We start from the raw sequence: 27,357 nt of genomic DNA, 5'->3' as shown, positions 1-27,357 counted from the left end.
CAGAAATCTGTCCCAAATCACAGAGTTAGTTAAGAGTCAGCCTTAATCTCAAGTCAGGCTCACTAAGCCCTAGAAGCCGATGGCCACCACGCTAATGATGTCTTTCCTCAGTGTCCATCTTGTTTCTCAACAAATTTTGAAATTTTAGAAACATCGACCGGATAACACTCATATATTATCTGTTAAGTGAACAGACGACAAGCCCAGATCGGTTTGTTTTTTCCCTAGTCCGATATTTCTATCCATGATGCAGTTAAATTAGCACAGAATCAAGGGACCCCAGATCCTCATAAAACTACACTCTGCAGATTTTCCTTTAAAGTCCTGACACACATCTTCAGTGGAATATTCTTTTTGGCCAGACTAAAGGGGTATCTGGTTTCAAAAAAGAAGGAAAAATAAGAGTGGCATAAGAATCAAAGTCAGGGGAAAATGTAAGTCCAGGGAAGAAGCACCCCCTTTTCCAGGCCACCTCTGACTATCAGGCACCATGCTAAACTAGCAGTGAGCCGTGGAATCCTGCTGGAGAGAGCGAACACGGATGACAAGCTTGTTTGGATATCTCTGACTGCCAGATGAAAGGATTCCTCCAGGTACATATAATTGGTACTAGCCATTAAGCCATAAAAGATGTATAAAACACGTTCCATGTCCTTAAGGAATTACAATATACTCGGGGAGATAAAAATATATACCTACAGGTGACATTTCAAAGTATAACAATGTGTGCCAACTACTGCTATGGGAGAGTATTAGAAAATCCTAAGTAACATTTTTACTGCTTTATAGTTTTGCATCCAATGATCTCTAACAGGAGTTCAAAGGGACCTTCTGCTCTGTGAAGGAAAAAGAGTCCTTAAGGTCTATATTCCTCAAGGGCAAAACTAAGCCATGGTGGCAAGAAATAGTGCTCTCAAGATACCGTACGAAGTTTTTAAAGTTGTTTTCCACTTGGAGCCCTTTGTTAATCTCTTCCTGTTGTTGGCCTGTTTCACATTGCTCATTTTGTTCTTGGGTCCCAAATAGCTGGTGTAATAGTAAATGGTTCTCAATTTCCCCTTACTGGGGAGGAAAACAGCCAAGAGGGAGTCTGGGTATGGCCACAGGGAAAGGCTAACGGGAGAGTCCAGCTGGTCTGCTCTGGGTCTTAGGAAGAGATAGAGACTATCCTGCACCTTCTTACCTCCAAGGGTAGTAAAAGTTCAAGATCAAGATGAGGGTGTGAACCTGGAAGAGAACTGTCAGGATGTCATTGAGCCTACCTCTCCCGAGGCTTCAGGGGCAAAAGGGGTTCATTTGCAGAGTGTCCCTGTAGGAACTGGGAAAGAGAGGCGGCTCCCTGAGGACTCAGGGGTTCAGGACACAGGCCGTCCCCATCTTTACCCATCAGCGACACAGCCTTACAGATCCAAAAGCCACTTTCACAAACATTTTTTGAATTCCTTTTCACAAAAATGAGAATGCGAAGAATACAGGGAAATCATTAATATTTTTCATTTTATGAATGAGATAAAGAAAACTCAAGAAACATAGTTGGCTTTTGTCAGCTCTAAGAACTAGTACAACCTGAAGCCTGGGCTTGTCCCAGGATGCTCATTCGAGCTAGGGCAGTCACGGAAGGTGCAGGAGTCAGGCAGAGCCCTCCAAGGGGGTAATCGGAGCAGCAGCAAGTCAACGAATAACTTTGGAGATAAACGTCAATAATTACTGAATTGTAAAGAAGTGTCAATGATTAACAATGTTCTTATTGGGAAAAAGAGAATGTTCATTTTATATACAAAATAAGAATGATCCAACTGGATTTAAGAACATCAACTCTGAAACATTAGGCTGTCCCTCCCAACAACCTTGTTCTCTTCCTTAGCCATTGCGGATTTGTCATCCATGAACATATATACATTTTACGGGGAATGATTTTTAATTTTGGCCCGCCCTGCCATTTGGGCAAATGAGGTCCAGTTGTTTATTATTCACCATAAGAAGCAGAATATCCTTCATTTTGTCTGTGATATACCTTATTTAAGATTTGAGGGACATCATTTCTATTTATTTCAGACCAGAGATGAGCTTAAGGTCTTGGTGAACAGTTTTGTGTTCTCCTCAAACACACTCCTTCTAGTTTTATAGACTTTGATCATTTTCCCAAGCCAATGTCTTTCCTGGCAAGAATCATAATCAATTTAGTCTTTTCTTCCACCTTCCAAAAGCATTCAAGTTGTTACGTTCTGGATGTTCTCCAGCTCAATTATGCCTCTTTTGATCTTTGTCGACTAAAACTGCATATAATCTTTCAGGTGTGGATGAATCGTAGCTTCCACCAGGCACTTTATGTCCTCTGCTGGAGGATGTCCAGCGTTTTGATAGCCCCTTTGGGTTGTCGTATCACACCGGGTGGGAGCCCTTAGGTGAGAGCTGACAAAGACGTCAGGTTTCGTAGGTAGTCCTGTGGTTGAGTACTACTTCCCACAAAAAAAAAAAAAAAAAAAAGACGGAAGAAAGAAAAGATCAGAGTCACCTACAAACTCAGGGACTTTTCTGAGCATTTCTTCCTCTGGATCACTAGTAAAGATGTTAAAACAAATTGAACATTGATAAAAAGTGCCTGTTTATACTTCTCAAGCTGTCTGCCCCTTAGTTTTAAACTGAAAGTAAACTGAACTAAATCAATTCAAACCATGTTTCTAAGTGCAAGGTCAAAACACACAAAGGAAACAAGATTCCCTGAAATAATTGTATGCTTCCAGAAAAGTAGCAATATTTTGTTAGCATGATAAAGAATATCTATCTTAAACAAAGTAGCAAAATTACACTTAGTATAAGACACTTGTAGCATTACTAAAACTTCAAATAAAACAAAGATGCTGTCTATAGCCATTCATTCATTTGACAAATATTTATTGGGTGCTACTATGTGCCAGGTACATGTTCTAAATGTGGGTGACGGGGTGAGAATTAAGACACACTCCCCCACAATAGACTTTACATTACTCAATATTATTCTACATAATGCTATTAAACTTAAAACAGAGGTACGAGAAAAAACGAATACTGTTCAATTATGTGAGTCCCTATTAAGGAAAAGATTGAATTAAGGAAAAATGATTGAAATAGATAAGTTGAGTAACATAAGTATATATAATGCACAAAATCAATAATGTTTTTAAATATTATAACAATCAGTTTAAAACATAGTGGAAAAATTCCATTCAGAATACGAACAACAACAAAAAATCTAGGAATAACCTTTTGTAAAAAATGTAAAAGGCCCCATTTGGAACCAAAGAATTCTCTAAAAAAGAACATTCAGAGAACAGTAACAACAAAAAAAGGCTCTTGGAAATTAGAAACATGAAAACAATGAGGAAGAAACTCAACAGAAAGGCTGGAAGACAAAGTTGAAAAACTTTTCCAGATAGCAGGGCAAAAGCCAAAGAAAAGAAAAGTAAGAGGAACAAAAATAAGACAGACAACTATATTTGGAGGTTCGACAACCAACTAAAGAGTTCCAGAAAGACAGAAAGAGAAAATGCAGAGGAAGAAATCATCAGGAAAGAAGGTCAAGCAAATGTTCCAGAATAAGATCTTCGTTTCCAGATTGAGAGGTCCACCGAGTGTCCAGAATAGGACCAGAAAACTGGCACACAGTAGACACAACATTATACAATTTTAGAACATTAGGAATAAGAAGCTTCCATAGAGAAAGATTAGATTTTCACATACGAAGTCAAGAATTAGTCTTCTCAGCAGAGATACTAGAAGCTGTAGTGAAATGGAGAAAGACTAACCTTCTGAAGGGGGAAATTCTTTTGTGGCAGAGACATGTGATGCTCAAAGCACCCAAGTGCTCCATTTCCCAGCCTCCTACAGTTGAGCTTGGCCTGACCAGTTCTAGCCGACAGGATCTCACGAAAGTGACATGCGTCACCCCTCTAGCTCCTCTCTGCCCTGCCACAGGGACACAAAGGTCCTGTGTTGAGATGGCGAAGCCACAAGGTGGATCCAGCCAGGATCTGGAGCAAGCTTCAGAAAGAAAAGAGCCAATGGATCCACTTACATGGATCTTACATCAGCAAGACATAACCTCTAACGTGGGCAGCCATTGAGATTTGGTATCACCCTCGCCTATCCTGATTAAGAGAGAGAGATTTCCAACCTAGAATTTTACATCCTGTCAAACTATTAGTCAAGGTTAGAATAGCTATCTTCAGAAGTGCATTATTTCAGAGAACTTCCATACCATGCACCTTTTCTCAAGAAGCTGCTGGAGACCAAGGAAAGAGAAAGATATGTAGAGAAGGCAGAATAATGCGTGCCTCCCCCTATCCCCCTGCACCAGGATGCCCAAGTCCTAACCTCCAGAATCTGTGAATGTGTTTCCCTACATGGCAAAAGGGATCTTGAGGTGGGGAGATTACCCTGGACAACTCAGGGACACGCAACATAATCACAGGGGTCTTCATGAGTGGACGAGAAAGAGAAGAATCGGAATTTGAAAATGCAACAATGTTGGCTTTGAAGATGGAGAAAGGGGCCACGAGGCAAAGAATGTCGGCAGCCTGTGGAAACTGGAAAAGGGAAGGAAATGGATTCTCTCATAGAGCTGCCAGCAGGAAGACAGCCTGGCTGACTCCTTGATGTTAGTCCAGGGACACCCATTTCAGACTTCTGCAAGATAATAGATTTGTGTTTTCAGCCACCAGGCTTGTGGTAACGGGTTACAGCAGCAGGAGGAAACTCATGCAACATGGGGTGCGGGGGGTGGGGGGAAGTGAACACAGAAGGGGGCACTCCCAGACACATCTGAGCTGGGGGCTGAGCCCAGACCAGAGCTGGCAAGAAGGCCCAGGAGAGACCTCAGCAACCGGACTTCGATACATCCCTAGTGTGTTTGGAGGTGCTGGGATTTACACCACTGGAAAAAAGTCTCACAGTAACTTGGAGGTTAGCGAAAAGTGTGAAAATCAATTTATGAAACAAGACAATTACTTGTTACAAAGAAAACAAAAAGCTGAACGGGGAAGAAAAACCTCATAATGGCCCCACTGCCCCTATTATTTGCCTGGTGTCAGCAGTAGAAACACCGAGTTCTGAGGCTGCCCAAATAACACACACCTGGTTTAGGAGGAGCGGGGCTGAAAAGAGGGGGTGCTGCATGGGGGGCGGTGGGCTGCCATGAAAGTGTTAAATCCTCCCATTCCAACAGAAGGATGTCAACAGATGAAGCGTAAAGCTGAGTAAAACCAAGAAGCAGCATACGCCAGTTACTCGGAGATATGAAAGCTGATCCTCAAGACTGGTTGAAAGAGCATAAGGTAATTGTTTCTGAACAGCAGAAAGTAAGGGGAGGGTGTAGTGGGGTCACTTTTTCACAAGCTAATGAGCCATTTGGTCCTTTAAACTCTGTGCACTATGTATATGTATGACTTTGATTAAACATAAAAAGTACATACGAGGACTGGCAAAATATTTGCAACAAATGATACATAAGGCTTTCATATTCTTAATACACAATAAAGATTGGGCAGGATTGTAAAAAATGCTTTGTTATGGTTGTCTCTTAGGGGTGGTATAATGCGTGATTATTTTTTCCTGCTGCTCTATAATTTTCTGTACTTCCCAAATCAAAACAAAATAGGGGCATGCATAATTTTTAAAACAAAAAGAACTGATCAGATGGTCAAGGAAGAAATAAAACAAACAAAAAGAATTAGGTAACTATATTGGAAGCTGCTAAAATGTTTAAGTTACTACAACTTTGAAAACCCTCAGGCAGTTGTTACCCTGCCAAAAAAAAAAAAATGGTGGCATGAGTTTTCTTAATTTACTAAAGCAATTTCTTGATTAAATATGCTTTCCAACAACAATTTGCAATTTAAAAATTTTATGCTTCATTTAAAGCGCTTTTTTTCGTTAAAGGCAGCCCAAACCTGACAACATATTAAGTCTGTGACTGTGACTGGTACGGGTTTGGATAAGGTTTGGAGAACATCTTATCAGCAATAACTGGCCCTTGGGCTTTGGGGAGTGGGGTGGGGAAGATGCTAAGGGAACAATTATATAAACCACATATTTTAGACCTGTAGCTTCACAGAATTTTTTTAATTAAAAGAAAAAGACAAAAGTGGAAGATATGCTTAATAGTACTAACCATTTGTTGAGTAAGAAATGGATTCATTATGTTCTTCTTGGGAAAGAGTGAACACATTACATGCTCATAAAACTGATAAATTTAGAAATACTGTTTCTGAACTTGGACACAGATTTCCGTGGAAAGTTGAAATCTCAGGAGGCCATTGGCTGGGCCAAAGACTTCCATGCTAATGGTTAAGGGCTGCGATGAGTTCAAAGGAAGTGTGAAGGAGGAAGACAGGTGACTTCAGGATAAGAAACAATACCTATTATGTAAGGCTGATTTGTTCCCCTTTGGCAGATTCTTTTTTTTTTTTTTTAAATCTTCTAAGCTATTAATTATCCATCTCAAACAAAATACCTAAGTATGAAGTTATTTAGGGTACCCACCGAACTCAAATGCTCAAGTTATTTAAAAATAAAATACTCGAGTCTATAAATTTTCCTATCATTTGCAATGATCAAAAAAAAAAAAAATGACAGGGTGGAACGGACTCCTTCAAGGTCATGCTCATCTGAGTGAAACTGATTCTTAACTCCCAGCCTCATTCTGTTCTGCTACTTCTTTCTCTAAACCTAATATATTTATCATGAATCATTAAACACAAACCTATTACCCAGTGCAATTGATTCATCCATAAAATGAAAAGCGACTTCACTTTTGTAGTGTTTTTTAAAAAGGACTTTGGGTAAAGTCAGGTGTGGACACGGAGAACAGCACAGGCTTAAGAAAAGCTAAATGCCAAAGGTCATGGAAGGCTTTGTGTACTGTTCCGAGCTAGCCCAAGAAAGAAAGGGGGTAACCAGGGAACCTGAAAGTTCTTCCACTGGTATCTGGTATGCCACCTGACGTGTAATTAATTGCTTTTAAAAATCCAAAGAAAATAGATAGGGGGTTGGGAGTGAGTCTTACTCTAAGTAATAGCAAACTGAGTTCCCAAAATCTGGGAAAGGCTGTAAATAAGCAATGCCTAGGGTACAAAAGACCCACTGCTGGGTGCTCACTTGTGTCTGGTGCGCTAAGTGCTTTCTGTAAGCTCACAACGCTACGAGGTGGATGGAACGATCCTCTTTTACAAATACAAAACTGAAGCTCAAAGAGCTGAAGTGTTTATTCTAAGGTAACTAGTTATATAGTAGGATCTGAACTGAGGTTTGACTCCAAAATCCATGCTCCTCAGACTCCCTAGCCACCAAGAACAAATCTGGAAGTCGGAATGAAGAATTTGCATCTTAAAGGAGTTAACACGTTTTAAATCTCAGGGGTGGATGCACTGGGATGTACGTCTTATTTGTCTCACGAATTTTTTTGTCTTTGGAATATTTCATAATTAATTGATAACTATAAAGAAACTTCATTGTTTCTGCCTTGGATAAAAATAAGAAGCTCTAAACTTCTTGAGCATGCCATTTTTATTTCCCCAAAGAAAGTCAGACAATGGGGATCTGAGGTTATTTACAACAGGACGAGATGGAGCTGTAAACCCAGAAGGCCCTCTCATCAGCAGCGATGGCTCCAGGAATTGTTGTCAGATAGGAAGCAGCTAGACAAAGCGGGCGAAGCACACATCCAAGTCAGTGCCAGATTTATTTGCTTCTCGCAGGTCTTAACAGACAAGAGGAAAACAAGGTGGATGGCCACCTCTATGTGCTCAAAAATAGGTTCTGAGCGATAGAAACAAGAAATTACTTTATCTCTTGAACCTCAGGAAAAAGTGATTTTGATCAAGGGAGACTGTGTGCGTACATAAAACTCAGCAATCCTGCCCTCAGGGAAAGGGGGGATTTTTGATCCAGAAACCCTCTCCAAGTTGACCAATGCTTGGCCAAGACACCTGAAAGTAAATGTACTTGCGGTATCTTCCGGAAGTCACTTACCTATTAGGATTATTAGATACGTGGGTTTTCCTCTTTAGGCTCTAAACAAGGACTGTAAACCATGGTGTCTTTCCTAGAGAACATTAGAACATCTCCTTTCAGCTAATGTTAGTAAGGATTTATTGACAGGAAAACAAACAAATAAATATGTAGTCTTTCTTAGGGACTCAGTAGTAGTGGTTGTTAAAAGGCAGGCAGAGAAGTCTCCTACAAAAATAGAGACATAGGTGGAACTTTCCAGAACGCTTGGTGAGACGTGGAGCAGCGGCGGCTGCCCGAGCTGCGCCCAGCAATGCTCTCCTTCCCGCTCCCCCACACCGGCCTCGGACCTCTCACTGGCTTTAGAAAATGGTGAAAGAAACCACTTACTATGATGTTTTGGGGGTCAAACCTAATGCCACCCAGGAGGAATTGAAAAAGGCCTACAGGAAACTGGCCTTGAAGTACCACCCTGATAAGAATCCAAATGAAGGAGAGAAGTTTAAACAGATTTCTCAAGCTTATGAAGTACTCTCTGATGCAAGGAAAAGGGAATTATATGACAAAGGAGGCGAACAGGCAATTAAAGAAGGTGGAGCTGGTGGTGGTTTTGGCTCCCCCGTGGACATCTTTGATATGTTCTCTGGAGGAGAAGGAAGGATGCAGAGAGAAAGGAAAGGTAAAAATGTTGTGCATCAGCTCTCAGTAACCTTAGAAGATTTATATAATGGTGCAACAAGAAAACTAGCTCTGCAAAAGAATGTGGTTTGTGATAAATGTGAAGGCCGAGGTGGTAAGAAAGGAGCAGTTGAATGTTGTCCCAATTGCCGAGGTACTGGAATGCAAATAAGAATTCATCAGATAGGACCTGGAATGGTTCAGCAAATTCAATCTGTGTGCATGGAGTGCCAGGGCCATGGGGAATGGATCAGTCCTAAAGATAGATGTAAAAGCTGCAATGGAAGGAAGATAGCTCGAGAGAAGAAGATTCTAGAAGTTCATATTGACAAAGGCATGAAAGATGGCCAGAAGATAACATTCCATGGTGAAGGAGACCAAGAACCAGGACTGGAACCAGGAGATATTATCATTGTTTTAGAAGGACCATGCTGTTTTTACTCGGTGAGGAGAAGACCTTTTCATGTGTATAGACATACAGCTGGTTGAAGCACTGTGCGGCTTTCGAAAGCCAATATCTACTCTTGACAACTGAACCATCGTCATGACCTCTCATCCAGGTCAAATTGTCAAGCATGGCGATATCAAGTGTGTGCTAAATGAAGGCATGCCAATTTATCATAGACCATATGAGAAGGGTCGTCTAATCATCGAATTTAAGGTAAACTTCCCTGAGAACGGTTTTCTCTCTTCTGATAAACTCTCTTTGCTGGAAAAACTCCTACCTGAGAGGAAGGAAGTAGAAGAGACTGATGAAATGGACCAGGTAGAACTGGTGGACTTTGATCCAAATCAGGAAAGACGGCGCCATTACAATGGAGAAGCCTATGAGAATGATGAACACCATCCCAGGGGTGGTGTTCAGTGTCAGACCTCTTAATGGGGCCAGTGAATAACACTGCTGCCATTTATATGCGGAAGTGAATGAGTGAAGGACTATAATCATAGCTCACTACTTGCTATTGTTTTTGTTTAAATATTCAACTATAGTAGTGTTTTAAAAGTTAAATGAAGAATAAACTCAAATATAAGAGCTCAAAAAAAATAGAGACATATTTTTTAAAGGGCAACAGACTTCTTTACTGTTTTTCTCTGTTGGTCTCATAGCCCCTGGTCCTGTGAAAATAGGAAGTTTCCTTTTCAAGTAACTTTCTCTTATATGGATTTTTACTGAGGTCCTTTCCAAAGAAAAATATAATATAATAAGATTTTTGTATATTAAAAATACAATTTGAAGAGTACAAATGAATTTCCAAAAGAGAACACTGGAGAGAATATTGAATAATTATATTGGATATAATAACAATAGTATATATTACATAATATATAATATACCTTATATATAATTATATTGGGTATTATATTATTTTTAATATATTATTTTATTATATACTATATATTGGATCTATATAGTATATAATATATATATATTATCTTGGATATAATATTGGATAATAATAAAATAGCTACAGATGTGAGAAGTATGAAGAGGAAAAAAAGAATTACAAAGAAAACTGAGGAAAGGATTTGGGGGGAAAATTTGAGTAGTGTCAAATGTTGAAAAAACCACAAACATGCACTGAAATGATCCTAATGACAGACTTCTAAGGATGGTTTCCATGTTCATTAAATCAAACCAAACAATGCCTAACAGGGCGTAACACTTCATGCTATCCTGGTAATTGAAGATATTAAACTCAACCCAGCTGAATTACTTTCTAGGGCTTTCAAAGTATCACAAATTAGGTGGCTTAAAATAAGAGAAACTTATTCTCTCACAGTTCAAGAGGCCAGAAGTCTGGAATCAAGGTGTCAGCGGGGTTAACTCCTCCTTTGGGGGCTCAGAGGGACAATCTGCTCCATGCTTCTCTCCTAGATTCCCTTGGTTGCCAGCAATCCTTGGTGTCCTTGGCTTGTGGCGTCATAACTCCAACCTCTGCCTCCATCCTCACATGTGTCTCTGTCTCTGTGTCCAGACTTCCCTCTTCATATAGGGACATCAGTCACGCTGGATTTAGTGCCCATCCTCATCCAGTGTTACCTCATCTCAGCTACTACATCAGCAAAGAGCGTACTCCCACATAGGGCTGCATTCACAGATTCTGGTGGTTAGGACTTCGGCATTGGGGGGACACAATTCAATCCATAACCCATTCAGAACTGAATCTATGACTCATCACTTCTTTCCTACAATTCAATTTCTCTACTACACAATTATGCCACCATCATCACCATCTGCTAGGCTATCAATATTTTCTCTTTCCTATTAAAGCCAAGCTTCTCAAAGCAGTTCCTATCTTCATCCTCCTGTCCACCACTCCTCAAAACTCAGTAGGGAGGCCTACGTCTTCTCAACCCCTTCATCCCAGACTCTTCGACCTGGGCAGGTGATCCTACGCAACCTTCAGGATACACCTGCAGAGGTCAGGTGGCGTCCCCTGTTCTCATTCTATCACAGCACCCAGCAACTGACTTACCGTATCAGATCGGGCCTATATGAGATGCTAGCCTGTCCTTCCCACTAGACTCTAAGCTCCTTGAGGGCAGGTTCTGTGCCTTCTACAGTCTTATAGTCCCAGCACCGAGCACAACACAAGTTTAGTGCATAAATAGTGCTTGAATGAATGAATGGTTGTCTGTATAGGGTCATTTGCCCTCAAGAATATCTCACCTGCAGAACTGCATGCTCCCATAGTTTTTGATTCTTTAAAACCTTGAGCTGCAAGTAGATTGTAAAGTATTAGATGGCAGAAATTATCTTCAACTATTTTTTTGTGTCTTCCTGGTCCCTTGCGTAAAGTAGGCACTCAAAAATTAATTGATACTAAAAGGAAATTAGTTTCTGGGGTGGCTTGGGAGGTAAAAACGACTAACCTTTACTGAGCGACTCTTCACTGCCAGACTACCACTATGTATTATACAAATGTCATTTCAATTAACATCACTACTTCTCATTCATTTGAAAATTGCTTGCTCAGCATAATAAATTATAAAACTTTTTAAATAGAATTTTAAATCCTAATACTACCTAGCATGTTACTTTATACAGAAAAAATAGTATGTAAGTATTATCTTACATATCAAAATACTTTTATATACAAACGCAGGCATCAGCAATATATACTAACCCTCTCTGTATCATCAGGATCCACTGAACCCAATTTTAGTTTTTTAGGTTTTGGGGTTTTTTTGAACAGTTCTAACTATCTGTGTGTATTAACATTTATTTTTTTAAGATCTTATTAATTTACTTATTTGAAAGAGAGAGGGAGGGAGCGGGGGAGGAGCAGAGGGAGAGGGACAAGCAGGCTCCATGCTGAGTGCAGAGCCCATTGTGGGGCTTGATCTCATGAGCCAGAGATCATGACCCGAGCCAAAATCAAGAGTCAGAGGCTTACCTGACTGCACCACCCAGCCACCCCTGTATATTAGTATTTCTTGACTTCATTCTTCCTTAGAATGTTCCAAAGAAAATATACCTTATTTTTTAATAAAGAGAAAAAAACTCATTCTACCCTACAGTTATTATCAAATAGGTCCCTATTATTACAAGTATATAATCATAATTATAAAAATAGATATAATATAATTACCATATATTAGGGTCTACCGGCCTCTTTTAAAAATTTAAGATACTATGGGATCTTAATAATTTTATTTTTTCTCTATCTTGAGACACTTGCTTTTTCATCATCCTAGAATAATTACCTACCAATTATGCATCAATTATTCCCAAATATGCTTTAAAAAGACCAAAGTAGTAGAAAAATGGAAGAATGATGGAACGGCCTTAAGTACATGGCTGTTTAGTGATTATCAGGATGTTCTATTCTGTGCTGTCCAATACAGTAGCCACTAGCTGCATATAGCTGCAAAGAATTTGATATGTAGTCAGTGCAAGTGAGAAACTGAATTTTTAAAATTTTTTGATTAATTTAAGTTCAATAGCTGCATGAGCCAAATGGCTACTGTCCTGAAAAGGGTAGGCCCAGAAGAGTAATCCACTGGGGAAATACATCATCACTACTGCATTTTACTGTGTTGCCCAAGGACTGCATCATCTTTCCAAAAGACATAAAAGAAGACTGGAGACACCGTCTTTGCAGTTTGCTTTGTAGTTCGCTAACTTTCATTAGCGTGGAGACTTTAGAATTTTTATTCCTGTCTATAATGACAAACGAAGAAAACTGACAGAGGGAGAGGTTTCACAAGCATTGGAGGAACCAGAGATGAATGCTAGAGTTAGCCAGCACCTCTTGAGCCTCTCGAGACGATGATATTGACCGTGAAAGGGAAAACTACAGACTCTGAGCTTTCAGATGATGACATCCTGGATTAATTCTCTCAAATTCAATAGTTGATGAGGGAACAATGTATTTCTAAAGACAAAATTTATATATTTTTTAATTAATTAATTACATTTACATATATTTTATATATGGTGTTCCCATGCAGTTAGTCATCAAGAGGAAGGACTTTGTCAAACAATAGTTTGCAACAAGTACCTGGACCATCCCATTTTGCTAAATGGATGTGGGACAGTGTTCTTTTATGATATTTGTGCACCAGAATGTATTATATTTGCAATTTGTAAATGGACAAATGCTGAAGTCCCTATGTATACAGAAGGGACTAGAAGGGAAAAGATGAGGTAGAAATTAAAAATTTACTAGATTGATAAAAAAATGTTTAAAGGGTCCACTGGGGGCACCTGAGTGGCTCAGCCATTAAGTGTCTGCCTTTGGCTTGGGTCATGATCCCAGGGTCCTGGGATCAAGCCCCACATTGGGCTCCCTGCTCGGCAGAAAGCCTGCTTCTCCCTCTCACACTCCCCTTGCTTGTGTTCCCTCTCTTGCTATCTCTCTCTGTCAAATAAATAAATAAATAAAATCTTAAAAAAATAAAAATAGAAAAATAAAGGGTCCACTGGACCTGAATAGTAAATGGTGATGACTGTTTTTTTCTGGTATACTGCGATTTAAAAGCTATCATGTAGTTAAGCTACCAGATATCTATATGAAAGATATATCTATCTATATGAAAATTCCAGAAATAAGGTAAAAAATTATTATATTTCTACTTAAATAGGTCACCTTGAAATGATTAAAACAGACCCTGGGGCTACACAGCCCTGGGTTAGAATCCCAAGTCCAATACTTAGTACCTGACCATTGGCAAGTTATTCAGCCTCTCTATGAACTGGTTCCCTCATCTGTAAAATAAGGATTAAAAAATTACTTCCTCTCTTGGAAATAAAAAAATACCTTGAGACAAATGAAAATGGAAACGCAACATTCCAAAATCTTTGGGACACAACAAAAGCAGTTCTAAAAGGGAAGCTTATAGCAATACAGGCCTAACTTGAGAAACAAGAAAAATCTTAAATGAACGATCTAACCTTACCCCTAAAAGAACTGGAAAAAGGAGAAGAAACAGAGCCCAAATTGGTAGAAGTAAGACAATAACAAAGATCAGAGTGGAAATAAATAAAATAGAGACTACAAAACAATAGAAAAGATCATTGAAACTAAGAGCTGGTTCTTTGAAGACATAAACAAAATTAATAAACCTTTATCCAAACTCAACAAGAAAAAAGAACTCAAATAAATAAAATCAGAAATCAAAAAGAAGTAACAATCAACACCAGAGAAATACAAACGATTATAAGAGACTACTATAAAAAACTATATGCCAACAAATTGGACATCCTCAAAGAAACAGATAAATTCTTAAAACAAACAATCTTCCAGGGCACCTGAGTGGCTCAGTTGGTTAAGTGTCTGCCTTTGGCTCAGGTCATGATCCCAGGGTCCTGGGATCGAGCACCACATTGGGCTCCCTGCTCGGTGGGGAGCCTGCTTCTCCCTTTCCACACACCCCTACTCGTGCTCTCTCTCAAATAAGGAAATAGAATCTTTTTTAAAAAATACAATCTTCCAACTGAATCAGGAAGAAATAGAAAATCTGAACAGACGAGTCACTAGTAATGAAATTGAGTCACAAGTTGAAACACTCCCAACAAACGAAAGTCCAAGACCAGATGCTTCACAAGTAAATTCTATCAAATATTTAAGGAGGAGTTAATACCTATCCTTCTCAGAGTATTCCAAAAAAATTAAAGAGGGAGGAAGGAATGCTTCCAAATTTATTCTATAGGGCAGCATTACCTTCATACCAAAACCAGACAAAGACACTACAAGAAAAAATTACAAGTCAATATCCCTGATGAACATAGATGCAAAATTCCTCAACAAAATATTAGCACACTGAATTCAGCAATATATTAAAAGGATCCCATGATCAAGTGGGATTTATTCCAAGGACGGTTCAATATCTTCAACTTAATCCATGCAATACACTACATTAACAAAATGAAGGACAAAAATCATATGATCGTTGCAACAGATGCAGAAAAAGCATTTGACAAAATCCAACATCTGTTCATGATAAAAACTCTCAACAAAGTGGGTATAGAGGGAACACACCACAACATAAAAAATGCATATATGACAAATCTACAACTAATATCATATTCAACAATGAAAAGCTACAAGCTTTTGCTCTAGGATCAGGAACCAGACAAGGATGCCTACTATAACCAATTTTATTCAACACAGTATTGGAAGTCCTAGCCACAGCAATCAGACAAGGAAAAGAAATAAAAGGCATCCAAATTGGTAAGGAGGAAGTCTCACTAATAGTTTCATTATTTTCAGATGACATGATAATATATATATAAAGCTCTGAAACTCCACCAAAACACTACCAGAACTAATAAACAAATTCAGTAAAGTTACAGGATGCGAATGACTACACAGAATGCTGTTATGTTTCTATACACTAAGAACGAACTAACAGAAAGAGAAATTAAGAAAACGATCCCAATTACAGTTATATCAAAAGAGTAAAATACATAGGAATAAAGTTAACCAAGCAGGTGAAAGACTTATACTCTGAAAGTTATAAGACACTGAAGAATGAAACTGAAGATGAAAGAAACTGAAGGGAAAATATACCATGCTCATGGATTAGAAGAATTAATGTTGTTAAAATGTTCACACTACCCAAAACAATCCCTACCCAGATAACAACAGCATTTTTCACAGAACTAGAACAAATAATCCTAAAATTTATGTAGAACCACAAAAGACCCTGAATAGCTAAAACAATCTTGAGAAAGAAGAACAAAGTGAAGGCATCACACTCCTAGATGTCAAACTATCCTATAAAACTATAGTAATCAAAACAGACACATAGATCAATGAGACAGAATAAAGAGCCCAGAAATGAACCCAGCATTATATGGTCAATTAATCTACAATACAGGAGACAAGAATACACATTGGAGAAAAGACATCTCTTCGATAAATGGCGCTGGGAAAACTGGACAGCTACATGCAAAAGAATGAAAGTGAGCCACTTTCTCACACCACACACAAAAATAAACTCAGACTGGATTAAAGACCTAAATGTAAGGCCTGAAACCATAAGACTCCTAAAAGAAGACGTAGGCAGCAGATTCTTCGGCATCAGCATTAGTGATTTTTTTTTGGATCTGTCTTTTCAGGCAAGGGCAGCAAAAGCAAAAATTAATTGGCACTATAACAAACTAAAAACCTTGTGCGTAGCAAACAAATTTAACAAAATAAAAGGAAAACCTAGTGAAAGAGAGAGGATATTTACAAATGATATATCTATAAGGGGTTAATATCCAAAGCATAGAAAGAACTCATACAACTGAACACCAAAAAACAAAGAATCCAATTTAAAAATAGACAGAGGGCTTGAATAGACATTTTCCCAAAGAAAACATACTGATGGCCAACAGACACATGAAAAGATGCTCAAATCACTAATCATCAGGGAAATACAAATCAAAACCACCATAAGATAACACCTCACACCACTCAGAGTGGCTAATATAAAAAAGACAAGAAATAACAAGTGTTGGTGAGGATGTGGAGACAAGGGAACCCTTGTGCACTCTTGGTAGGAATGTAAATTGGTGCAGCCACCATAGAAAACAGTATGGAGGGTCCTCAAAAAATTAAAAATAGAAATATATGATCCAGCAATTCCAGTTCTGAGTATTCATTCAAAGAAAACAAAAACACTAATTTGAAAAGGCATATGTACTCCTATGGTCATTGCAGCATTATTTACAATAGCTAAGATATGAAAGGAACCTGTGTCCATATATAAATATACAGGTAAAGAAGATGTGATATATATGTGTACATACATACACACACACACACACACTGGAATATTACTCAGCCTTAAAAAAAAAGAATGAAATTTTGCCATATATGACAACATGGATGGATATAGAGGGTATTATGCTCAGCGAAAGTGAAATAAGTCAGACAAAGACAGATACTAGATAATTTCACTTATATGGAGAAACTAAAAACAAAATAATTAACAAACAAAACAAAAACAGACACTAAATACAGAGAATAAACTAGTAGTCGCCAGAAGGAGAGGGTGGGGGAAGGGGTGAAATCAGTGAAGGGGATTAAGAGGTATAAACTTCCAGCTATAAAATAAATAAGTCACGGGTTCGTAAAGTTCAGCACAGAGAATATAAGTCAATAATACTGTCATAACTTTGCATGGCGACAGAAGGTAACAACACTTACCATGGCGAGCACTGCATACTGTGTATCAATTTCAATCACTAGGTGTACACCTGAAACTAATATCATATTGTATGTCAACTATACTTCAATTTTAAAAAATGACTTCCTCTTCCATAGGGTTTTACTGAGACTAAACTTGCACACAAAGTGCTCAGCAGACTGCTTGCCACATAGGAAGGGACAGACATCAGCTATGGACAGTGGTTTTATTTTCCTTGAGCTGCTTAGACCTGCTCCCTTATCTATCAGACTTGGGAGCCCAACATACGTGCAACAGTGACTACATCCTACTTCCTACCACCCAACATTGTCATTGCCGTCACCAGCTGCTCACATGGGGACCCACGGTCCAAGTGAGGTGAAGCAGGAGATGTCAACCCTCAGACGTCAGGCTGCTCTCGGGTGTCGTGAAACCACAGGTGCTGCTGCAGAGGCCCGAGGACCACGGGCCTCCCAGCCCGACCCTAATCTTCTCTTGCATAAGGACTTCTTCCCCTCCACTCCCCCCCAACCCTGATCTTTAGTTTGAGTGGGCATTACTTTAAGGAACTCAAAAACTATACCATAAAAAGGATAAAGAAAAGAGTAAAAATCTCTTAAATCTTGCCATCCAGAGAAAACACTATTGTCCTTCCAGGCTTCGCTCTGTACCCGCAAATCCTATACACGCAACTTCATAAGAAGTGCGATCCCCTATCCTGGCTGCTGCACATCTGGTTTTGTTCTCAAGAATATCTTTCTAATTCATTCAATAGGGATCTACGTGTTCATTCTTAGCCGGGCTCTAACCTTAAGCCATGTGTTCCGCGCACATAAAGGGTAGTAAAAAGTGGTTAACAGAAGAAAATATTAACATCTGCCTTTAAATAATGACTTAGATTAAAAACGGAGGTGAGCTGTGAGGTTAAAGTGGATTTTAAAAACAAGTAAAAAATCAGAGGCATGTTGGTTCTTTTTTATGGAAATCCTGGCGAGGAGGAAGCCATGGCTCTATGTGCTTTGTGGCACACACCCCATTCCCTAAATGGCTATTACTGGTGGAATGTGAAACTTGTGGAATGAACTTTTAATAAAATGAGAACTCGCCCGTAAACCTCAGTACATTTTCAGGGTTTAAAAACCTTATTCTATCTAGATCACAGCTCTTTCGATCTTGGCATCAAAAAGTTATTTCTGAATGCTAAACAAATATGAAAACGGTGGGTCTGCCCTCCGACCTGCTCTCCCATGCCAGGCTGGGGGTTTACTCTAGAGGCCACACACGTGTGAGTCCATCTCCTCTGGATGCCACCATGTCTCTGGAGACCCCAGGGGTCTATAGACCAAACCAATCAAGGCCCCCACTTCAGGGGACATTCAAGGGACCTTTATCTGGGAGTGTGACTTTATCACTTCTGGGATTCATTTCCACCCTGGCAGAAGTAATAGCATGGATGAAAAGATGTTAACATACCAACATTATTTTTACTCATTTTTATAGTCTTCTTATTCTGGCTACTGCTTAGAAAGTCAAAAGACTGTTTTTGCTACTCCACTCCTAGATAATGAAAATACAGTTATAGTAAAAGAATCTGTCTCATTCTGCTGGTTGACAGAGATTATATTCACAATTCTGAACTTGGAATAGAATTGATAAAAATGCATTTAGACTGAAAGTGGTCTAAAATAATCTGATATGACCTGATCATTTCTGGGTGTCACAGGGAGCTCTGGCTGGGCATGGGGGAAAGGGGGTGTGAAGACCAGATTGCAGGGGCAGGTGGAGGTAGAGCCAGTGCAACCTCCACAGGAGCAAGAGGAGAGAGTCCAGAAAACATAGAATCCAGGCACCAAGGACACTAGCAAAGAGGCAGGCAGGATGGCCAACTCAGCAAGAGCAAGGACCCTAGGCAGACTAAGGAGGTGGTCCCATGCTGGTCACCAAGGATTGAGTTCAAGAAGGCAAGTTTATTTAAAGTGGGCCTGGGTCTCCTGACTAGACAAAACCCCATTTATAAAACCTGAAACTCAAAATAATGGCCCAGCATGCCATTGGGAGAAAGAGGTGATGGGTCCCACAAAGCCAGCCTCACCCCCTTTTCCTGCAGAGCAGAGGGTGGGAAGGGTTCACCTGGTCCCACCTTGGGAGAGAAGTACAGTTAGTGGTGCAGGAATCTAGCAGGCCATCCACACCATTCTTCCCCCCCACCCATGCCCACTCATCTTCCCTCTCAGGCAGGTTATTGACCAAAGAAAATTCGTTTTCACTGTAAGAAGAGTTACAATAGTGAGTCATCATTACATCATTACATTAATAAGTAGCCTTTATATAATAAGCCGTACCACTCTCTCTAGGCTATCAGCAGTAAAAACAGCACAGAAAATGTCCAGGGACATTTTTTTCTTTGGATTCATGGCTTTTAAAGCAGTGGTTTGCAAACATGGTCCCGAGAACAGCACCATCAGCATCCCTGGGGAGCTTGTTAAAAAGGCAAGTTCTCAGGTTCTACCCCAGACCTACAGAATCAGACACTCAGGGGTCCGGGCCCAGCAATCCGTGTTTTAAGAAGCCTCCAGGAAACCCTGCTGCAAGCTCCAGTTTAAGAACACTGGCCGAGTGGAAGGAACCTGGGCTGGGAGCCAGGAGACCTAATTCACATTCCAGCTCTGGATTCCATGGTCCAATTCAGTGAAATTTACTGAATAGTCACGATGTGCTACTGCAAGGATGGGAGGATGCCAAGAGGAGCTAGACATGGTTCTTATCCATGCACGGTATCAAACTTCCATATTCTTTTGCTCCTTCAGGGTAGGGGCTATTTTGTTCTGTTCCTCTTGCTTTGTTTCACATTTGTATTCACGGTGCCCGCAGCATCACAAGCACCCAATATCTATGCAGTGGACCAAGTGGTAGAGCCAGTTGCAACTGTGATAAATACCACTGGGCCATTCATCAATAATCTTAATGTTCCTCCAGTCTAGTTAACACGAGCCACTGTGCATTTGATGCTTATTGCGTGCCAGGTGCTGAATGTCATATATCAGCTCATTCAATCCTTTTAGATGTCTTACGCTGTGGGTAGTTTTGCTAATTCCACTTTGCACATCAAAAAACAGAGGCTCCTAGTATTAAGTAATTTGTCCAATGTCATACACTGAAAGTGGCAGAGCCGGTGATGCCCCCAGAAATACTTTATTCCAAAGCTCATAGTCTTACAAATAGTAGAGTACTTCCTCAAATCCCACAAGCTCAAAAGCCAACTTTGGAGTAAATTTCCAGCCTCTAAGGTTAGTGGGTGCTTAAAACTCTACTTTGCAGGTCATCATCTTAAGCGGTCCAAGACTGTCTTCATTTTTCTCATTTTTTGGAATATCGACATCTGCTGTTCATTGAGCATGAGAGAGTAAATAGTGGTGGAGAACCACACTGGTATGTCACTGGACCATTCTGACCCTTAAAAATCGGCCCAAAACGGCTATAGGAACACAAAAGTGAGTGCACAGGCCAGGCTAAGGCAGCCTAGAGAGGGCATTGAAAGAGAAGGCCAGTTCTAAGGGGTTGAGCCTTGGATGGAGCACCCCAACTGAGGCAGGCCAGAGAGAAAGGGGCAGACATGAGTCTAGCCCCTACGCCCAAAGGTATGGGGAGACCAGGCTGTGAGCATCCGATCATGGGCCACTGTGGATGCAAAGGGGACAAAATGGCACAGCAAAGAGGGAGAAGCTGCCAAAGATCTCAAGTTAGTCGAAGGTAGCAGTGCCTGGTACAGCTACAACTACTAATAAAATAACGGTCCTTCCTCCCTCACCATTTTGTCTATCTTCACATACTTCCTTTTTCTCCTCACTCTAAGTCAAAGATGAACTTGATATTTGCCATCTACTATTTTCCTGCAAACAATTCAGGGCCAGGAGGGCTCTGGTTGGGTTGTTGGAGGCTGTAGGGGCTGAGAAAAGAAAAGAGGGATTTATACCACAGGCAAAGACCTTACCTTACTAGGAGGTGGTCCATGATCATCCAAGTAAGTGGAATTTCCTAGGGAAAGAAAGAAGAAAGTTGATGAATCGATACTTTTAAAAACCAAAGTGATTTTAGAGCAAAGTCATTGAAAACAAGCATCCTAGGTTTATCCCTATTTAGACAACTGATACCAAAGAAAAATGGGTAATTAGTTGCCAGTTTGGTGGGATTTTGTTGATACCACCCTGCTCGATTATAGGTTCAGCGGTTACAAATACTGTACATATGTTGGTGTGTGTGCACGCATACACACGCAGAAATGCACACCACTATCCCTCACCCGGGATCTGTTGAGTTTACTTGAGACCAGTGGTTCTCAAACCTCAGTGTGCATCAGAATTACCTGTAGAGCTTGTGAAAACACGGATTACCTGGGTCCACTCCTAGAGGTTCAGATATAGTGTCTCAAGAATTTGCATCTCACAAGCTCCCAAGTGATGCTGTTGCTGCAGATCCTGGAACCATACTTTGAGAACCACTGCACTATTCTCCACTTTGTCTTAATTGTTGATTTCCCTTGGTCTTTTCAGTCTCGCTTGCTTTGGAAGCTTGATCTTTCTTTACGAATAGCCACTTACTGGCTTGAGTGTTTTCAGGGTGCATGATTATTATTTCCTAATGAATAAAGACTCAGAGGGATTAGGATGGAAAGTAAAGGTCACTGAGTTTCTTTTATGTAGCAGGTACTCTGCTTAGTGCTTTCCAGGGTTTCATTTAATTAAAATATCCAAGGTGGGTTATAATTATCCTCACTTACAGAGGGGGGAACAGAAGCCTAGGGAAATCCAGCAATTTGCTCAGGGACATGCCCTGTTAAACTGCAGAAAAGACAGAAGACTGTTTTTCTCTAGATCGTGCTTGGGCATCTGCTGCTCACCTAAAAAGCCTACCTACCGGCCTTTGCAGAGCTCGGATACCGACAACACAGCCCGGGCACTGACCTGGCAACACATCTGAGCACCTGGGGGAGCCAGTGATGTGCTCAGTATATGCAAAGGCTCCCCTCCAGGGAGATAATACTTGTCAGTCAGGGGAAATCATCTTTGTAAGTAGTGAAAACGACCAGCCTTTCTAACACAACAAAGTAAGGTCAATATTGGAAACACACGGACACCTGGAGAGAACAGTAGCTTAAGGAGTAAGGTAAATGTCCCAGTTGAAGTAGATGAAAGGTGAAGTAGATGAAAGGTGCTTTTTTAGGAGAATGCAAAAGTGACTTAGGAAATTGAAATAAAAAGAAGTAGAGAGCACCTGGCTGGCTCAGTCAGAGAGCATGCAACTCTTGATCACAGGGTCGTGAGTTCGAGCCCCATGTTGGGTACAGAGACTAAATATATAAATAAATAACTTTCTTAAAAAAGGGAGAAGTTGGGGCGCCTGGGTGGCGCAGCGGTTAAGCGTCTGCCTTCGGCTCAGGGCGTGATCCTGGCGTTCTGGGATCGAGCCCCACATCAGGCTCTTCTGCTATGAGCCTGCTTCTTCCTCTCCCACTCCCCCCGCTTGTGTTCCCTCTCTCGATGGCTGTCTCTATCTCTGTCAAATAAATAAATAAAATAAAATAAATAAATAAAAAATAAAAAAGGGAGAAGTAGAATTTAAGACAGAGAAAGTTCAAATGGAGAAACTTATCCAAAACATAACGAATAAGTAGGTTTGGGCTTATCAGGGTTTCTCTTCCTTCCATACTGCGGCATTGGCCATCCCTTTTTCTTTGTAGTCTTCTGATCTATCACCCACTTGATGTCCACAGTGACTGTACCCTAACGGGCTAGTGGTATATAGTAAAGGGCCACAGGGCCCAATTTTTGTGCATAAGACACGCAAACACAAATACCTGGCATGCTCATGATTGGGTTATTTTCAGGAAACTTCAAAATGTGAATATGAGTAACGATCTGTTTGATCTTAATTATTGTGCTGCACTCCACTGAGAACACACAGAAATGGGAAGGGAGATCTTTATCTGACTTAATAAAGAGACGTGTATGGAAGAATCCAGAAAAACGACTGCCTAGGTCTAGAGAAATCTTCAGAGCTACTGCTGTATACTACAGTCAGTATGGCTGCAGAAGGTTCTCAGCCCCTCCTCCTGTGAATGTGTCCTCCCAGGAGGGATGTGGGAAATCCCATCCAACTGCAGCCATGTTCTCCAGGTATCAATCTCAGGGATCAAAGACAACTCAAACAACTGAGTGTTTCTAAAATACTAGAAGTTTCCATAAGAAACAAAGTTCCTAAAAATGAGTGACTTGAATGGCAGATTGCCCCCTCACACTCCAGACTCGGCTACGCATTGACTCCTTAGCACCTCGGCCTGGATGTCTACAGGCATCTCACACTTTGCCAGTCCAAACACAACTCTTTATTTGCTGCAATTCCCCACCGCCCCCCTCCACCACAAATTGCCCCCTCCCCATCTTCCTTATCTAGTCACACAACACATCCCTTCCATTATGGGCTCCAAAGCCCAACAGTCATCCTCGATCCATCTCCTTCCCTTATCCAATCTGTACCAACCTAGTCACAAGTCCCATTGAGCCTTCAAAACATTACTCAAATCTGATCACTTCCCACCAGCCCCTCTGGGCCATCTGGGAGAACCATTGTGTCTTTTCACTGATCACAAATTTTCTCCTTTACCCATACAGCAACCAGAGGGATCTTTTAACCTTATCCATCAGGCCATGCCAGCCCTTTGCTTAACACCTATTTCTCTAAGAACAAAATATTAAACTCTTTCCATGGTCTATACCCCCACATGACCCAGGCCCTGCCCTCCAACCATGCCCACTGCCAGCCACAACAGCCTTCTCCCAGCTCCACAACACACCCCCCTGTTGTCAGCCAGGGGCCTTCTCAATTAGCTCTTTCCTCTGCCAGAAAAAGCTCTTCCCCACCACCATCATTGAGGCTTAGCTCAAATATCCTTCTTTTCTTCCTTCACCCCTCCTCCCTCCCCCCTCCCTTATGAAAGACCTCACTTTTTTCTTTCTGCACAGAGAAAGGAAGAGGGCTGACCCCTGTTGGTCTGTGTGCCATGGACCCTGTTGTTTTCTCTACCAGCAGATCCCGAGTGCCCATCCATAGGTAGGTTTATTAGAACACAGAGGCTGTAAATGTTTGTGCATTTAACAGAGGGACAGAAAAGGAAAAGAAAAGCTACACACATTTCTTTAGGTGGAGACAGCAGGTTTTTATTCTCCTTGGATGTAACTGTTTTATTATCTGGTATATAGGTAGAGCTTTTCATCCTAGGATCTTATGCTTTCAGACTGCAAACGAAACAAAACTGTCAGAATCTTCAGCCCTGGAGCCGGTAACCTGTTGTCTGTGGAGATGAAAGGAGGAGCCTGTTATCAAAGAGAGCCTCTCTGCATGGGCTCCCAGCCACCAGAGGGGTTTCTTGTCATTCTGCCTCCTGGGGGACTCAATGGAGGGCGTGGAGGTGGGGAAGGAAGTCAAACAAAAGCACTCCAGGCCTTTGGGCTTGGAGTTCAAGATTAAATTCAGGAAGAAAAGGCAGAGGGGGGCTGATGACGGATCTAGAGCCAGCACAGATGACAAGCATTCACCTGCCACCACCTCTACTTGCCCTGGGAACCCCAGTTTCTGATCCCAGGTGGCAGGACCCTATGAGACAGTAGCTTTTATCTGGGGAGGCTCATAGGGGCCTATCATCTCATTTCTTTCCAGAAAGTAACCCACATCTTCGGAGCTCTGACTCCAGCCTCCTTTTCATGTCTTAAGTCTTTTCTTTGAGGATCAAGGGTTATGGTATCTAGCCAAACTAGAAAAAAAGGAAAGGTACACCCCACATGTTTCCACTCCTACCACTAGGCATATTTTTCAGGAAGGTCTATCTCCAAACTGCCAAGAAATTGCTAGCTCAGGGTGGCACTAAGCGAAGCCTCTTACAGAAAGTCAAGCTTGTCCAGGCTGCCGAGGTAGGGGGAGGACCTGGTAGGACTATTGGAAGCAACACTCTGGGCCTTTGAACTCCATGTTCAAAGGCTGGTCTACATTCTGACGGTGGTCATGGTTACATGGCTCTGTATGTGGGTTAAAATTTATAGAAGTATACACCAAAACCAACACCAACAAAATCCTCATGGTTCAGTGGTTTTTAAAATGCCCTGACTAGTCTAGCAGGTGATCTCAGACTTTGCAACCAGCTAAATTACAACACGTCCTAAATCTCACCCTACGCATCTAGCCCTTCATGATGGAGCCCTCCTTGGGAGGTGATAAATATAACATGGGAGATTGTGTGCAAATGTGCAAAGGTATTCAATCCAAGTACGGAGGAGTTACAGTTTGCGCACTTACTGGAGCGTATATGTATGACCAGAGTCTTTGCAAGGCTGTGTGCCATCGACGTCTACCTACTTCTGCCATCATACAAACTATGTGCAGCAAAGAAGCATTTCAGAAAACTCTTGTGAAGTCGAATCCTAAAAATTAGGAGGCCAGGGGTTGTGATCCGGAATCTGAAGACGGCTGACTGATTATAATCTTAAAGCTGGGTTTCAGTGGGCCGAGCCAAGGCACATTGACCAGACGAGAGCCATCCAAGTCTTCCACGATAAGAGCAATGACAGGAACAGCCAGATACAGTGTATACCTACAGAAACAGGCTTCATCTCACTTCATCATAGAGACTATCCCCAACAAGCATCGTTCAACTCTGAATAAATTACTTTACCTCCTCAAAGTTTTCCATGTACACATCTATTAAAATGAAAGAGGATCCTGAGTTATTATGAGGAGTGGGCAAGGATCATTTCATTCTATGAAGAATGCTCAGAGCACTCCCTGCATACAGTAATAAGCAGCTAGTCCGTTTGCTAGCAGCACTGGTTGCACGAATAGCAGCCCTAACTGTATGGCCGGCGGGGCTAACTAGCAGGTGTAAAACTCTTCTTCAAGATCTCTCCAAACCCCCCCCCCCCACTCGCTAGTTTTCACCCCTCACTGCACATTCCACTTGCCTGCAATGATTTTTAAGAATGTGGAGGCCAGGCTCCAACCTTAGCTTGTCTGATCTAATTTGGAAACAAGTCATTTAGCATTTAGCATTTCCTAAAGTTCTTCAGGTCATTGTAATGTCTGGCCAGGGTTGACAATCACTGAGCTACAAAACACAAATGAGTGTACTTCAGAATTCAGGCTGCACCTCGTTCTCCAGAAATAAAACATAACAGACGGAATTCAGGTTGCTGTTAATCAGGGGTCACCCCCACTGTTTCTAGTGAGAGATCGAGCAACACAAGCACCACGTCAAAGGGGAATGTTGGTGGTGAGCTGATGGTCATGGAAGGACTCCCAGCCTCAAGAAGGCCACCGGGCCGTTCCCCCTGAGCACCTGCTCGGGTCCATAACAAAACTGAAGAGCACCATAGCCAGCTCACAGGCTGCCCGAGGGCTGGCACAGGCAATGCTGGGTGGAGAGCCTGCCCCCCAAGCCACGTGGGCTGCCCAACTTGTGTGGGTCTTCACAAGTCTTTTCAAAAATAATTTTTAGAGCCTACAGTTTCAGGACATATTACTCCTATAAACAGTGCTCGGTACAGGTTGTCCTGCCGAACGTCTTGTTTCAAGGTAAAAAGGGGAAGTAAAAGCACAATCCTCCATCCCCAGAGTTTCCCCAGACCCCACTCGACTTAAACAACCAGAGGGAGTCTGTCAGTCTCTACACACACTTTAAAGGACCACAAGGGTCTGAGAGCAGGACGCCTCCAGACATTGCGAGGCGGAGACACAGCCTTGTTCCCTACCCAGTGAGGTGCCTGTCTTGGCAGGCTGTGGGCCTGGAGTGGAGAGGAGGTGGGGAACCTGGCCAACACGGAGGAGCTTGATGCCATGCCCACGTGAATCCAACAGAGACCAACACAGCTACAGAGGAGAAACTGCTAGAAGCACTGATGTGAAGGACTATTGAATAGAATTAGCCATTTGTTATAAATAGCAACAGTCAGTCTTCCGTGAGAGAGAGTGGAAAGGAGCCCCAGGGTAATCATTTAATGGATTCAGGAAGATACCACTAATAGCACT

At 41.3% G+C, this 27,357-nt stretch overlaps 1 protein-coding gene and 1 pseudogene across 7 annotated transcripts in view; one reads left to right on the top strand and one right to left on the bottom strand.

Annotated features, from left to right (window-relative positions):
* The window catches only part of UST (uronyl 2-sulfotransferase), a 299,636-nt gene that overhangs the window by 166,269 nt on the left and 106,010 nt on the right, over positions 1-27,357 (bottom strand). For all 7 annotated transcript variants that reach the window (XM_087865574.1, XM_087865573.1, XM_045805312.2 and 4 more), the window contains exon 2: positions 21,278-21,321. In XM_087865574.1, the coding sequence (XP_087721700.1) occupies positions 21,278-21,321 (44 nt within the window). The remainder of the gene's footprint in view (positions 1-21,277; positions 21,322-27,357) is intronic.
* On the top strand, positions 8,310-9,553 carry LOC123797427 (dnaJ homolog subfamily A member 1 pseudogene; annotated as a pseudogene).

The sequence above is a fragment of the Ursus americanus genome, chromosome 11 (genome assembly GCF_024610735.1).
Source record: "Ursus americanus isolate L20-20 chromosome 11, mUrsAme1.1.p, whole genome shotgun sequence".
Classification (NCBI taxonomy): Eukaryota; Metazoa; Chordata; class Mammalia; order Carnivora; family Ursidae; genus Ursus; species Ursus americanus.
The sequence above is the reverse complement of the archived record's forward strand: the minus strand, read 5'-3'. Positions and strand labels throughout refer to the sequence as shown.